This window comes from Fukomys damarensis, unplaced genomic scaffold (genome assembly GCF_012274545.1).
Source record: "Fukomys damarensis isolate Sample0158 unplaced genomic scaffold, DMR_v1.0_HiC HiC_scaffold_18, whole genome shotgun sequence".
Classification (NCBI taxonomy): domain Eukaryota; kingdom Metazoa; phylum Chordata; class Mammalia; order Rodentia; family Bathyergidae; genus Fukomys; species Fukomys damarensis.
Genome location: NW_022900930.1, coordinates 34,137,026 through 34,150,676, shown reverse-complemented (window position 1 = coordinate 34,150,676; position 13,651 = coordinate 34,137,026). Strand labels below are relative to the sequence as shown.

General features: G+C 40.1%; 1 protein-coding gene across 3 annotated transcripts in view; it reads right to left on the bottom strand.

The window, feature by feature from the left end:
• The window catches only part of Mfap3l (microfibril associated protein 3 like), a 47,343-nt gene that overhangs the window by 10,341 nt on the left and 23,351 nt on the right, over positions 1-13,651 (bottom strand). For 2 of the 3 annotated variants that reach the window (XM_010629834.3, XM_033765443.1), the window contains exon 2: positions 8,587-9,013. In XM_010629834.3, the coding sequence (XP_010628136.1) occupies positions 8,587-8,884 (298 nt within the window). In that variant the 5' untranslated portion in view covers positions 8,885-9,013. Of the gene's footprint in view, positions 1-6,970; positions 7,408-8,586; positions 9,014-13,651 lie in introns of those variants that run through there. The other variant, XM_010629835.3, reaches the window with a different exon arrangement.

The window sequence follows — 13,651 nt, the reverse complement described above, 5'->3', positions numbered from 1 at the left end:
GAGAGAGACAGGCAGTTAGATAGGCAGCAGAGAAACAGAGACAGACAGATGAGAGACACTGCAGAAAACCAAGCATGACGGCTGGAGACCAGGCTGGAGAGGAATGTAGAGCCAGACTACAGGACACTCAAGACATGCAAAAGCTTTCTATTTCTCTTGTGGGAGAACAGGAGCCCCTTGTAGTTTTGTTCGTTTTTGAACATGACTTTACCAAACAGATCTGCCTCAGTCCATGGCTTAGGGGCTGAAAGCCCTCTGAATAGCTTCCTCTGCCTGGAAAGCCCCCCTTCGTCCTCACATCAAGGGTCTCTCCTGACACATTCTTAGGGCAGTTCAGACTTTATCTTGCATCTCACCTCATATCCTGACAAAAGTCCTCTCTGACCCCTGGTCAGATCAGTGAAGGGAACCTGAAAATTTGAAGCCATATAGCTATGTGTGGGAATTTTACAAATGAGGAAGCTGGCATTTTAAATCAGTGGGGAAAGAGTACTGGGACAAATGACTGGTCATTTGAAAAAAAACAAAACACAAGTACATCCCTTGTTTATGCAATACATGCAAATAAATTCCAAGTACTCTGAAGATAATAAGTATACAAGTATAAAATTATTAATAGAGAATAAAAATCTTTTTATAAACTTGGGATAGAAAGTCTTTTAAAGCACTTTAAGAATCTTGCGGGGGGGGGTTAGCTTAGTGGTTCTACCACCTGCCTTGGTCCTGAGTGATCCCCAGTACCAAAAAAAAAAAAAGAATCTCAGAAGCTGTAATGGAAAATGCTAATGGATCAGATCCCCCCCAAATTAAAAAAATTTCTGCATATAAAATGTCATGTTACAGAAAAATCGAAAGCAAATGATTGGGAAAAATTATAGAATATTTGACATACAAATGCTTAATAAAGAATTCCCATGAATTAAGCAAGTCAAGACAAAATAGAAAAAGAATTATGAGTAGGTAATTCATAAAAACAGTGAATGCAAATGGCATCAAAGTATACAAAGTCACTAATGGTTAAATGCATTATAATTTTAAAGGTATCAAAGTAATATTTTAAAGCATAATTTTCACCTTTCAGACTGCTACAATAAAGGGGGGGAGGGTACAGATTACACATTATTTCTGAGATTATGGGGAAAAAGACACTCCCACACCATGCAGGTTGGAATTTATTTGGTCAAATCTTTAGAATGCATCTATCAAAATTTAAAATAAATGTAGCCTCTGACCCACTTTTGCACTGTTTGAAATTCATAATATCAGAAAGCCTATACTGACTGGGAAAATATTAATAAATGTAAGGAAAATAAGGTAACGAAACAAATTTTCTTTTTGGAATAATATTTCTCCCTAGGGACACAGGTCCAGAGCTTTCTTCTCCTTTCATAACTTTGTCCCGTCCCAGAGAGGTGACTTCCTGGGAACCACTGTGCTCAGTATGGTGACCTGCACACGTTAAGGCACAATGCCACACCAATCAGACCACGTCAAATAGATCCACCAGCAAGGCTATCAGCAGCACCATATGGCTACCGTTAAACCTGTAAACAGCAAGAAATCCGCTGGTATAGGGTTTATTGTGATTCGACATGAAACCAATATATGGCACCATCACAACTATCAGTCAAGAAAACAACTTCTGACCACATGACTCCTGCATAGGAATGAGCAGCACCAACCCATTCTGGACCTGAAAAGCCACACAGAAAGTGAGGGCACAACCTACAAAGACCCTGTAATTAAAGCTTTTGCTCAACATCATATCTATTGAAATCGTACCATCTCCCAGCTTTTCCTGAGGATCACTGAGCAATAAAAATAAACAGTATACCCAAATGCTAAGCTTCTAGAACTTATTACAAACTACATATTTGAAAGAAAAAATGCTTTTCCTCAGAGATACTGTACTATGAATATGTAAACCAACTGATGTCTGGTTTGTCTCTATACCCAGAGTGCTGTAAATAGACTAAAACTCTGTCCACAAACTCCTTTAGATACTTTTAAGCTTCACACCCCCTGCTTTCTAAGGAGAGTCTGACCTGCTAAAATAAAAATGTTATTCTCTGAAACTACTTAAATAAAAATATTCAGGTGGTGACAGTTCCAATCCATGTTTATGTACATACAAATGAAACATCACTTAGTGAGTACTGCATTGAATTAACAATTTTCAAATAAGCACAAAATGAAGGTGCTTGTGCCTATAAATGTGGTATATGTTTTCTACGATGTGAGATACAGGCTACTGAAGAGAAAGGATCCTACTTTTTAACAAAATATAATTGAGAACAGATCTAGCACTGTGTGGCTGCACCTGTTACAGAGCTTCTGCAGCAGATGAGAGCTCCTTGAAGCCACTGTAAAGAGGCTGGTTATAAACACGACAAGCTGTGAGGGCTCTTGTGCTCCCACCACCATGCCCCAATGCTCCCAAGGACCTCTTTAGAGGTCTAGGGCAGCTCTAACCAGCTACTTCCTACATCCTGTGAAGCTAAGGTGTCTTGGAATAATACAGGCTCAGCTTGGCTTGCAGCTCAGAAAGTGGGTGAAAGGATTTTGCTATTCAGAATCTGCACATCTGCTCTGCTTAAAGGCATAAATATCCAAAAAGAACCCACTGCCCGTTTATATCCTGGAAAGGAAATACCTGATACTCTAGCTAATTTGATCTGGTAACAATTTTTAAAATAGTACCAAGTACGTAATTCCATACAGACTAGCAGCAGTCTTTTCTACAAGTAGCTACAGGTGGTCTTCCAAAAAAGAGCACCCTACACTTGGTTCATATAAAATAACTTCCATTTGGGGTCTCAGCTGCCATCTTCTTCTGAGACAGATCTGGAAGGGTTTTTTCACTGCTATGACTGACTCTAACTCACATCCCAAGAGGAACACAATGCACTAAAGAAACACAGAGGTTATTGAGTTAGCCCTTTATATGGTCTCATTTTGAAAAAGAATCCAAGTACTACAAATTAAATCCTTTCTACTTTGAAAGGCTTCTTTATCAAGCCAAGGGGTGCTCCTTTGGGTTAGACCACAGTTTCTAAATTTTGGTATTTGCCTTAGTCACTTTCTTGTGGCTGGGAGGAAATATCCAACTGCAATAAATTAAAGAAGCGGTTAATTGTGGCTCATGGTTACAGTCCATGGTCTGCTGGCTGTGAAGCAGAAACAGCACAGCAGAGGGGCAGAGCAGAGGAGGGAGGATCTGGGAGGGAGATATACCCTTCCAGGTTACATCTGCAGGGACCACCTCATTAACAGCACATTCAGATGTGACTTCGTCAGTGTATTACTCCACCAAGGAATATAGCACCCTCACGATCGAATCAACTTCCAAACACAGGAGACTTTTGAGGGACACCTCAGATCTAAACTGTTAACACTACTGGTGAGTTTTGGGCTGGAAAGTCTCTGCTGAAGGGTTCTGTTCTGTGCAGTGTAAGCTGTTTGGCAGCACACCTGGCCTTTACCCATGCAATTCCAGTAGCATAATTCTCCCCCTGCATCCTCCTTTATGACAACTGTCTCCAGAATTGAGCACATGGACTCGAAGTGATAGGCGCCAGCTCAGAACTGCAGGGTTAGGCAAATGCAAAGTTTGTCCAGTGCATAATATTCTTTACAATTTCCACATACTTGCCTTTTCAGGGGTAAAAGCATAACTGGATATCAAAGGGCCCTTTCTATTCAAAAGTGACAAACTGAACAAGGGAGGCTTTTGAGGGAAGAGAAAATTCCAAACCTGCTACCATAGCACTCATAACATCTTGAAATTTTGAGTAAGATGTAAGGGACATTAATTGTCTTTTATTTATTAAAAGTTTTTAAAAGGTAGAGAAACAGAAAATAAGAAATTACTCATACAACTTTTCTTTACAAAACATTACTATATCAAGAAACAGGATTTTAGCATTTGAAATCTATTATTATGAGGAATAGTACAATATGAAAAACAGTAATAGCAGTTTTCCATTTTTTGTGTCCTTGGCATGTTCTAGGTATTATGCTAAGAATTTAACTGATGATAGTTTTTTTTCAAGATTCACAACCCCACTTGGCAATAAAAAAAAAAGAACTATCTCTATTTTACAGATAAGAAACTATTTCAGAAAACTCAAGGGACTTGCTCAAAGAATATATTATGTGTTTTCTGAATTTCCATATATGTGTGTGTGTGTGTACAAATTTTGCTTAATGTCTTTTGACAAGTTTTTTTAATCTCAAATATTTAATATACTAAATGAAGAATTCACTACACTATTTCTCATTGATTGATGTACTATTTCACACTGCTTTCGGAGGTAAAGGATAATTTTCATTTAATCCTTGGGAACTGACCTACACACATACATACACATAAAGTAGGGAGATGATAAACTACAGTCTTAAAATATGGTTGGCTTGTTGTCCCTTGGAGAACTAATTACATTTTTTCATCACCAATTAAAAATTTACAAAACAGTAATGTAGGGGCTGGGGATTTAGCTCAGTGGTTCAGCCACCTGCCTTGCAAGCGCAAGGTCCTGAGTTCAATCCCTGGTACCAAAACAAAAAACAAAAAACAAAAAACCCAACAAAATAAACAGTAATGTAAACTTCAGGCAAATTTTGCAATAATGAATTCCAACACGCTAGAGGAGTAGTCTTGAGCATTGTGACCTTTATGCAACTCAGCTCAGTTTACTTATGCATATATTTATTTAAAAATATTCTTAACTCCTTTTTTTTTCTTTCTTTTTTTTGTGGTACCAGGGATCGAACTTGGCAGGCAGTGGCGCCACTGAGCTAAATCCCCTGCCCCTTCTTACTTAACTCCTTTCGGTGACAAGATACTAAAAGTATTATGGAAAACAAATCCACCTAAAAGCCAGAAACCTAATTTAAAGGAAGTATTTCAAACATAATCTCTGACAAGCAAGATATGTTTTTCAAGGGCCCATACCAGTTGATTTTCATGAAATACTTCTTATTATCTGATAAAAGCACTAATGTGAATTTAAATGGTTTGAAGTCACAGTAAGAAGCCAAAAACAATTTTTTTTCCCAAAATACTTCCTGACCACTCTTAATATCTAGTCACTCCTAGGAAAAGGAAAATCTAAGACAGTTCATTTTTGTGATTGTAGTCATCATATTTATATCCTGCATTATTTCTGTGATATGGTTGATGGACTGCCTCAAACAGGTTCTTCAGTGAACTGCAAAAGAAGAAAAAATCCAGTTTCCATTTCTAGATTTCACTTAGCCTCTTCTGATCCTATGGAATTGAAGTGACAAGTCCTAGGGAAGCCAAGTAAACCAGCTGCTTCTCCTACCAATGGCAGGAAATAGCCCCATTCTTTCTAAGACCAGTGGGGCTGGCATGAATAATAGCTATCTCACTTTTTCAAGATAAACAAGAAACAGAATTTTTTTTTTCTAGGCTAATCATGTGGCAAACGACAGTATGCTCCACAAGCAGCATATCCGATATTCTGAGTGTCTTTGTGTGTGTGTTCTTGTGTGTGCATATACATGCGTGGTGAGTGTGCAGACATGCTGCAGCACCAATCCTAACTGTCTAAACTTGGAAGGTGGTGGCTGTGATGCTTTCTCTGTCCAAGGTCTCTTCCACTTTCACACAGGCTGGGTGAGATGCTGGTCAACTTTTCTTTCTTACTAAGTTCTTAAGGATAAGCTGATGCTGGATGGGCACAAAGGGAGAATCAATACCAGCTGGCCATCTCTAGCTGTTTAATATCCTGTCCATTTATCTGCTTTCTCATTTGTATATGTAAGAACTGATAATACCCCATTGATGGTTTACGTAAGGGTTAGAAATAATACCTGAAATTTGGTACGAGGGCTTAATAAATGGTAGTATTTGTTAATGAAGGTTATTTTAATTTTGTTGGTTTGGTGTTAGCAGTAGTCCTAGGGTATTTAGGTAAGGTTCTAGGACAATGGTGGAGAACTTACAGCATACTTGCCGCGGGGGGCTGGCTGTATGATTGAAAGCTCTGAAAGGTTCACCATCACAGTTCTAGGATATTAGCATCAGTTTTCATCCTACATTTAACCACTTGTCAAGTTATAAATGAAACACTGCTCCATTCTTCTAGCCTATGGGTTTGAAAATTGAAATCTATGCCTGTGTTATAAAATTCCATCAGAAATGAGAAGTTAGACTATTAGACTAATAGGCCACAAAAGCACAAAAGTTCTAATATTTTATGATGAGGACTCTCTCGTCTCTGCTATTTTCTATGTATTGCTCAATTGTTAGGCGCAATACTTTGTGTATTTCCTTGTTTTACTTAAGCTCTGAAATGACATTATGTACAACATATAGTAATTACAATATTACAAAAGCTGAGCTGGAACATCAAGTACTAGTATCATGAGTTATTTTTAAAAATTGTAAGTGCATCTTCTTTAGGAGATTTAAAATAGTTAACTGATTTATCAGTGAGGCTGCTGGCTACATGAGGCCAGGCTACATGCATCCTGACATAGCTGTTCTGTGTACCAAGGGCTTTCAAATAGCTACGAGGAAACCTGGAATTTATTGATGACCACTACTGTGGACCACCGAAAGCATCTGCACACAAAAGAAATAAAGACAGCCGGGGATTTAGCTCAGCTGTTCTGCCACCTTCCTCACAAGTGCAAGGACCCGAGTTCGATCCCTGGTACCAAAAAAAGAAACAAAAGAATGAAGACAAATATGACAACTATATAATTCAACCCTTTCAATATACAGATGGAAAAGGCAAGGTACGGTATCTACCTGCCATGACCCAGTGAAAGTTACAAAGAGCTTTTCAATTAAGCTACTGCATAATTCCCATTTGGGATAATGTTCAAAATGCTGTGATGAAATTTAGGCCTCAACACTCTGCTGTTTCCATGGTTTCTTTCTTTGTAAGACTCAGCAGTTCATAGCCCCAGACCTACATCTGTAATACCCAGGATTGACCTTGGCTTCAGGGTCCATGTGAAAGACTCAGGTCTGGAGTGTGCATTCCCCTCATATCAGTCAACCTGTTATCCCTAGCAGCATCCCGTGGAAAGACTTGATAAGGTGCAGGGGCCTGAGTATGTGTGTGTTACCATGGCTACTTCCCTCCTGTCACAAGTGTGACATCATATCCTTCTGGCTTTGAGTCACAGAGGAATGAGAACAATGTGGGCTAGAAGTGGTGTTATCTCTCTGCTGTCAGTAGTGAAGGTTCTAGTCATAGCCACTTAATTTGAAGCAGAACCTGGAAGAAATTTCAGTACAGGGGGATCTGAATTATAGTGACCATAAAGTCCCTACTAATTTATGGTCCTCCATTTTTACTTGGTGGGGAACAATTTCTATTCTAGGTTAAATACACATATGATTCACAGCCTAGGTTATGCTTAAAAGAGAAGCTTTATTATACTGTACAACCTTGGGGGCTAAGCAAGAGCTCCATCGGTGACAGTACTCAAGTGAACACCCACATTCCAGGCTGAAGACCTCCACCAGCCTTCACCACTGTGAACACTGTGACCCAGAAGTATGTTACTAAGAGAAAACTCCATTCACGTGGCTCCTAAGGAGGTATGGAGCATTAGCCTCTGTGCTTTTTCTAAGCAATTAAGTTAAAAGGAGGGAAAGGGATCAGAACTGTAGGTTTTACAGAAGCAGAAACTCTTCTGGGGATTGTTCACTGGTTAAAGGGTTAAGGAATGGGGAGGGTAATGGGAAGGAAAGAACTGAATAGCTGCTAGTTCAGAACAATGGTCTCTGTACTCTCCCACCCCCATGTCCTACTTCATCACACAGTAAAATGCTGGAGAAAACAGATTAACTTCTTCAGGTCAATCAGATTGGCCATAGGTTTCCAGACAATTATTGCTTCCATCTAAAACAAGAAGGGTACTGATTGCTAACGTCCCAGAACTCTTTCTATCTGGAGTCTCTCCTGCAGGAAGCTCAAGGGTCGGGACAGCAATTCATACTTTCTGTTTGGAAACTCACTCATTACAAACCCTACTGCATTCTCCTATTACCCGTGTCATTTCTTACTATTGCATCTTCCCTCCCTCCAGGCTTCAGTCTGGAAACTTCAGCCAGGTCTCCAGGAGCTCAGAATGATCCCAGCTGGTGGTTGAGAATCTGCACAGGGACTTCTCCTAAAAAGTGTGCTCTTTAAATCCAAGGTGGATGAATTAAACTGACATTTATGATAAACAACTGCTACACTGTTTATTTAAGTCATTTCCATGAAAGAAAACAAACTCCCTTATAAGCAGAACACATGCTTCTGGGAAAAGCCATTTTACATTTGAGACTGTATATTCTGAATGGGTTATATTAGAAAACTCCAAGAGGCCCTTAAAAAGACTTCAATGTGTGCCCTTTGTCTTCCAAGTCAATGACTGAAAAAAAATGAATTAATTAGTACTTTGAATCCTTAATGATATATATTCTTTTCACCTTTGGGGGGGAGAGACAAAAATAGGGTCTTTAAATGACTTCCACGAGAACAATGAACATTATGGGTGCTGCCTCACAAATCCCTCTTTATATCTTATGACATTTGACACAATTTTATAACCTACCTCCTCCTCTCTCCTTCTCATCCTCCTCTTCTTTCAGCAGTTTGCCAACAGAATTATACCACTTAAACTGTGGGTTTGGGATGCCATAGACACTGCAATTAATCAAGGCACTGTTCCCTTCCTTGACTATGATATGGTCAGTTCTGGCAATGATTACAGGCACAGAGCCCAACACCACGTCAGTGCCATTTAAAGTGCTGTTAGCCACACTCTTAGCACTCGCTAGAGTGGACACTAAGATTAAAAAGGGCACAGAAGGTAGAAAGCACGCTGTCAGATGGCTCTTCAACAGGTCCATCTTCTTTGCTTGCTCTGTAAGGCAACAGCTGGTTTGCCAATGGAATCTTCTATCCGACAACACACTATTCAGAGCAGGCCATGGGACAAATCTGTCCTTGATCCACAGAGTTGGTACTTGGTTGAGAATCTGTTAAAAAATAAAAACCATGCACATGTAAGTATTAGCTTTTATGCTTTAAAGATACTATTTGTAAAATGCTAGCAAATTGTCTGAAATACAAACCCAGACAAGTTCAGAAGGTGTTCCAATGTTGATATTTTTCACAAAAACCACAACAGAACTTTGTTAATTTTTGCTATGAAAACATAAGCTCATACATTTGTCATTGTTAAATTGATGTCACCTGCTCAGAGTTCAAAATTGATTTGGCTTCTTTTCCTTAACATCACAAGTTCTCTTTCTATGCCATCACTTGTCTTCTTTGTGAATATTCGGAGTGCTCCTTGGAGGTGTCTCTCACCTCTTTTCTTCCAGGAAACATGAACTCTGGTCTACTTCACTGGTCCTAGCTTAGGCTCTGTCAGCATTTGGAAGGATTTTTCCAGAATCAGTCGGATATTCTTGTAACTCCATATTATGATTTCCAGGACACTCTTTTCCCCTACCCATGATCCTAACAGCTTCACAGTATCTCTCTATGCTATGGTAACTGTTATCGCTTGACTCCTATCCACTCACTGAATTCCCTCATTTCCATCTTCATCTGCCTCCCAGAAGCTGGAAAACATCATCAGGATGGTGAGGTGACATTGGGGTGGCTACATTTCAATGTCCAAAGATCTAACCTTCACTAATTCCTCTCTCCTCTGTTTTACCAACTAACCCTATGGCTACACTCCGTCTCCAAATTCTAAAGTTCAAGGAATTCTGAAGTTTTAAGTAAACCACATTTAACTGCAATCAAACATTCTTCCATGTCTCTCACTCCCCTCACTGGGTTTTTATCCCTTTCATTTTCCCTAGTCTTCGTTTCCCTCCCCACCCCTTATCTGCATGTTTCATTTCTCTCTCAGTCTAGACCGAACCATATAGATTACAAACCCCAATATTCTCACTCCTTGTCCTTGTGCTACCTTTACTCTGTCAGTAGTCAATCCTAATCAAGTCAATCATTTATCCTGTCTCCCACACCTAGAGGCTGGTACACGACTGAAGAGAATCATACAATGATGTCATTATTGCCAAAATGGAGTGAACTTCAGCCCTCAGTGACTCTGGCACACTGTTTAGCAGTGCTCCGTTCTGCATTCTCTTTCTGTAATGTTTGCAGACATCTTTACAGTCTTGCAAGTCAACCATCTTAGCCCAAAAGCATTCTTACCTTCTCAAAACAAAACAAGAAAGATCACCCTTCTCCTGATAAGGCTAGACGCATGAGTTCTCTCTATTCATCTTCCCACTTTTTGGAAAGCATCTTGTACCCCATATTTCTTATGCCCAAAATTTCTATATTTCACCTGCTCTTTTCCGAACAGCTCTTGTTGAAAGCACCAATCATTCGTTGCCTAGTTTTTGTCTACCTCTTACCAAATATTTATGGTGACTGATATTATTAATGATTCTTTCTCAAAATTCTTTCCATGGTTTCCACACTCTATCTCTCCCAATTTCCTCTTCACACTCCTTAAAATTAACTCCTAGTTTGGTCGTTGGCCCTCTTCTATTTTCACACACAGCTCTTTCTAAGATTTCCTTCTATGCCTTTGTTCCCACCTACAACCTAAGTAATGACTCCCAAATCCTCAGACCTGACTCTTTCCTGTTACCAACTTGGATGTTCTTCAGACAATTTAAATTTAACATTTCACAACCAAATTCCTTATCTTATCTGCAAAAAATGACATTTCTTGAATCCCTTACTTTTCAGCTCAGGGCTCTACCATCTATGCAGGTACACGTGGGAATATCCTCAATTCAAACACTGTCCTACTCTCCCAGAATGGCAGTAATCACATGCTGGTGGTCTCACTTGATAAATATTACTTAGATCTGTTTCATCCTTGCAACCTTGTCTTACCAGAAATCAAGCAGCAGTCTTCTGCATGATCTGTCTGACGTCAGTATTTCTCCATGTCCACGTCCAATTCTTACAACTTCTGGTAAAATAACCACTCCATGACTCAAACTATGGTACCATTCCTTTACTTGGCAACCTTCACTGTTTCTTCAATGCCTACATTATGAAATCCGAATTCCTTACCTTTTTATTCAGTCAAAAAGGTTTACAAGAGTAGACAAGAAAGATCTTTCATGTCAGGTAGAGCTTCTGATCTCATGGAGCAGACAACGAAAAGTACACATATAAATTAGGATTTCAACTACAGACGCACGCCTTGATGAACACACCATGATGGGCTAAGTGCTGAGTTCAGCAGTCAGAAAGACTTTACTGGCATGGCCCCTCAGCCAGGACCAGCAAGGCCAAGACCTGGGAGAAGAGTTTCCCAGGAAGAAGGAACAAAAAAACAATCAATCCAGGGTGAGGAAACGAGAAGTGTTACAGAATTGGTCAGAGAAGGACACAAATCCAGATCATCTAGGGATTTGCACACCAGACTAAGGAGAGTTTGGGTCGTATCTAATATTCAGTGGGGCTGAGAGTGGTGGTACATGCCTATAACCCCAGAACTTAGGAAGCTAAGGCGGGAGTATGATAAGCTGGAAGCCAGCCTGGGCTATATAATAAGAATGTCTTTTTCTTTTTCTTCTTCAAGTTCAACAACAACACAGAAGAAAGACTAATTTTCATTGGGAAATTTTAAAGAAGAGAATTGTATATAATATGGTTTCTCTTAAAAAAATCAACTTTACTGTGCTTTTATTTACATTCAACATAATATGCCCATTTTAGGTATACATTTAATGTTTTGACAAATGTATACACTTGTGTAACTACCACAATAAGCAAGATAGAGCATTTCCATCACCACCAAACATTCCTTTGTGCCCCTTCCCGGTTTAGCGTTCCTCGCGATCCAGTGGTTGCCTGTATGCCCCCAAAAAGTTGAGGTTCATTTTCTCCCCATTTCCAGTTGTTTCACTCTACCTGTAGAAAAGACTATCCTTCCCCCAAAAGACTGTCTTGCCTTCTTATTAAAACAATTAATTATAGGCGGGTCCACTTCTACTGTCTCCATCTGTCCCACTAATCTACACGTCAAGCCTCCTGCCAGTACTGTACTGCCCACAGTCTGCCTCATCTGTCTTTGTATCTTCAATCTCTGGTGCTGCCCTTGACACATAGATTGCTCAATAAATTCGTCTTCAGAGTGGAGGGAGATCTGTCCAAGGGCAGAAACCATTATTCCAAGTCTGTAAATAATCAAACTGAAGAGGTACCTGCTGGCGATCAACTTTGGCTTTAGACTATGTATTTCCTCGGTCAGAAAGGAGAGTTTTCTTAGTGCTGTAGATTTCCATGCTGTCCTTCCAGCCCCAGTGAGCCAACACACTTCCCCACTGTGGGGAGGGAGACAGCACATGCCGCAGCGGCACCACAGATACTGCACTAACTCTGGAAGCAGCCTTCTTTACTTGGCTGAATGTGTGGTTTCCTTTTCTCAGGGCAGCTGTAAAGCTACCATACGCCATTTATAAGAGAAAAGAGGGAGCGCTGTGAAGAGACAGGAGTACTGTCTCAGGTTTTAGGCACACTGGGCCAGGATCTCTCTTCTTTTTTTAATTAAAAAAATATATACAGTTTTTCTGTTTTTTGAGACAGGGTCTCACTATGTAGTTCAGACTGCTCTGGAACTCACTGTGTAGCCCAGGCTGGTCTTGAAATTGCAGCAATCCTCCTGCCTTGGCCTCCTGAGTGCTGGGATTATAGGTGTGTACCATCACACCCAGCTGGGATCTCCATTCTTAACTACTTTTTCTTTTAAATTGTAGTACAATGGATCCTTAATTTATGAACAATCTGACCTACAAACAACTTGAGTTATGACCAGAACTTTAGTTTCAACATACACAGTCTTGAGTTATAACCCTGAATGCTGGCCACTTGTGCTTCCAGATACAGATTTAACCCATACAGAGTTCTGGAAGGAATATTACAGCATCCTTTCCTGTGTGGGGTTAACTGAGAAATCTTGGGCCAGTGTCTTTCTAATGACACTTAGATCTGCCTGTATATAGGAGAGAGGCTTTGAAGGCTGTGTAGGAGCCTGAGCCTTCAATGACCAACTTGAGTTACAGACAGCCCTCAGGAATGAACTTAGTTAATAAGTCAAGGGCCCACTGTACTGGGGATTAAAGCCAAGGCCTTTGCACTGAGCTACATCTCCAGTGCATTTTTTAGTTTTTAATTTTGAGACAGGGTCTTTCTAAGTAGCTAAATTGCCTAGGCTGGGTTCAAATTTGCAATCTTCCCACCTCAGCCTCCCAGAGTGCTGGGATTACAGATAGGTGGTATTATACCTAGCCTGGTTCTAACCACTTTTATTGGTTGTGTGTTTTTGGTCAACCAATTGCCAAGCATAGCAAAATAATGAAGATTCATAGTCAAATGGATGTATATCAAGCATATTGGCTTGGATTGATAAATATCATTAACATCATGACCAAAGCATCATGAATTGGAGCTGGATTTCGAAGTCTACTTTTATTTATTTATTCATTTTGAGAGAGGGTCTCACTATGTAGTTCAGACTGCTCTGGAACTCACTGGGTAGCCCAGGCTGGTCTCAAACTCACAGTGATCCTCCTGCCTCAGCCTCCCGGGTGCTGGGATTACAGGCGTGCACCCCCACCCAGCTTGAAGTC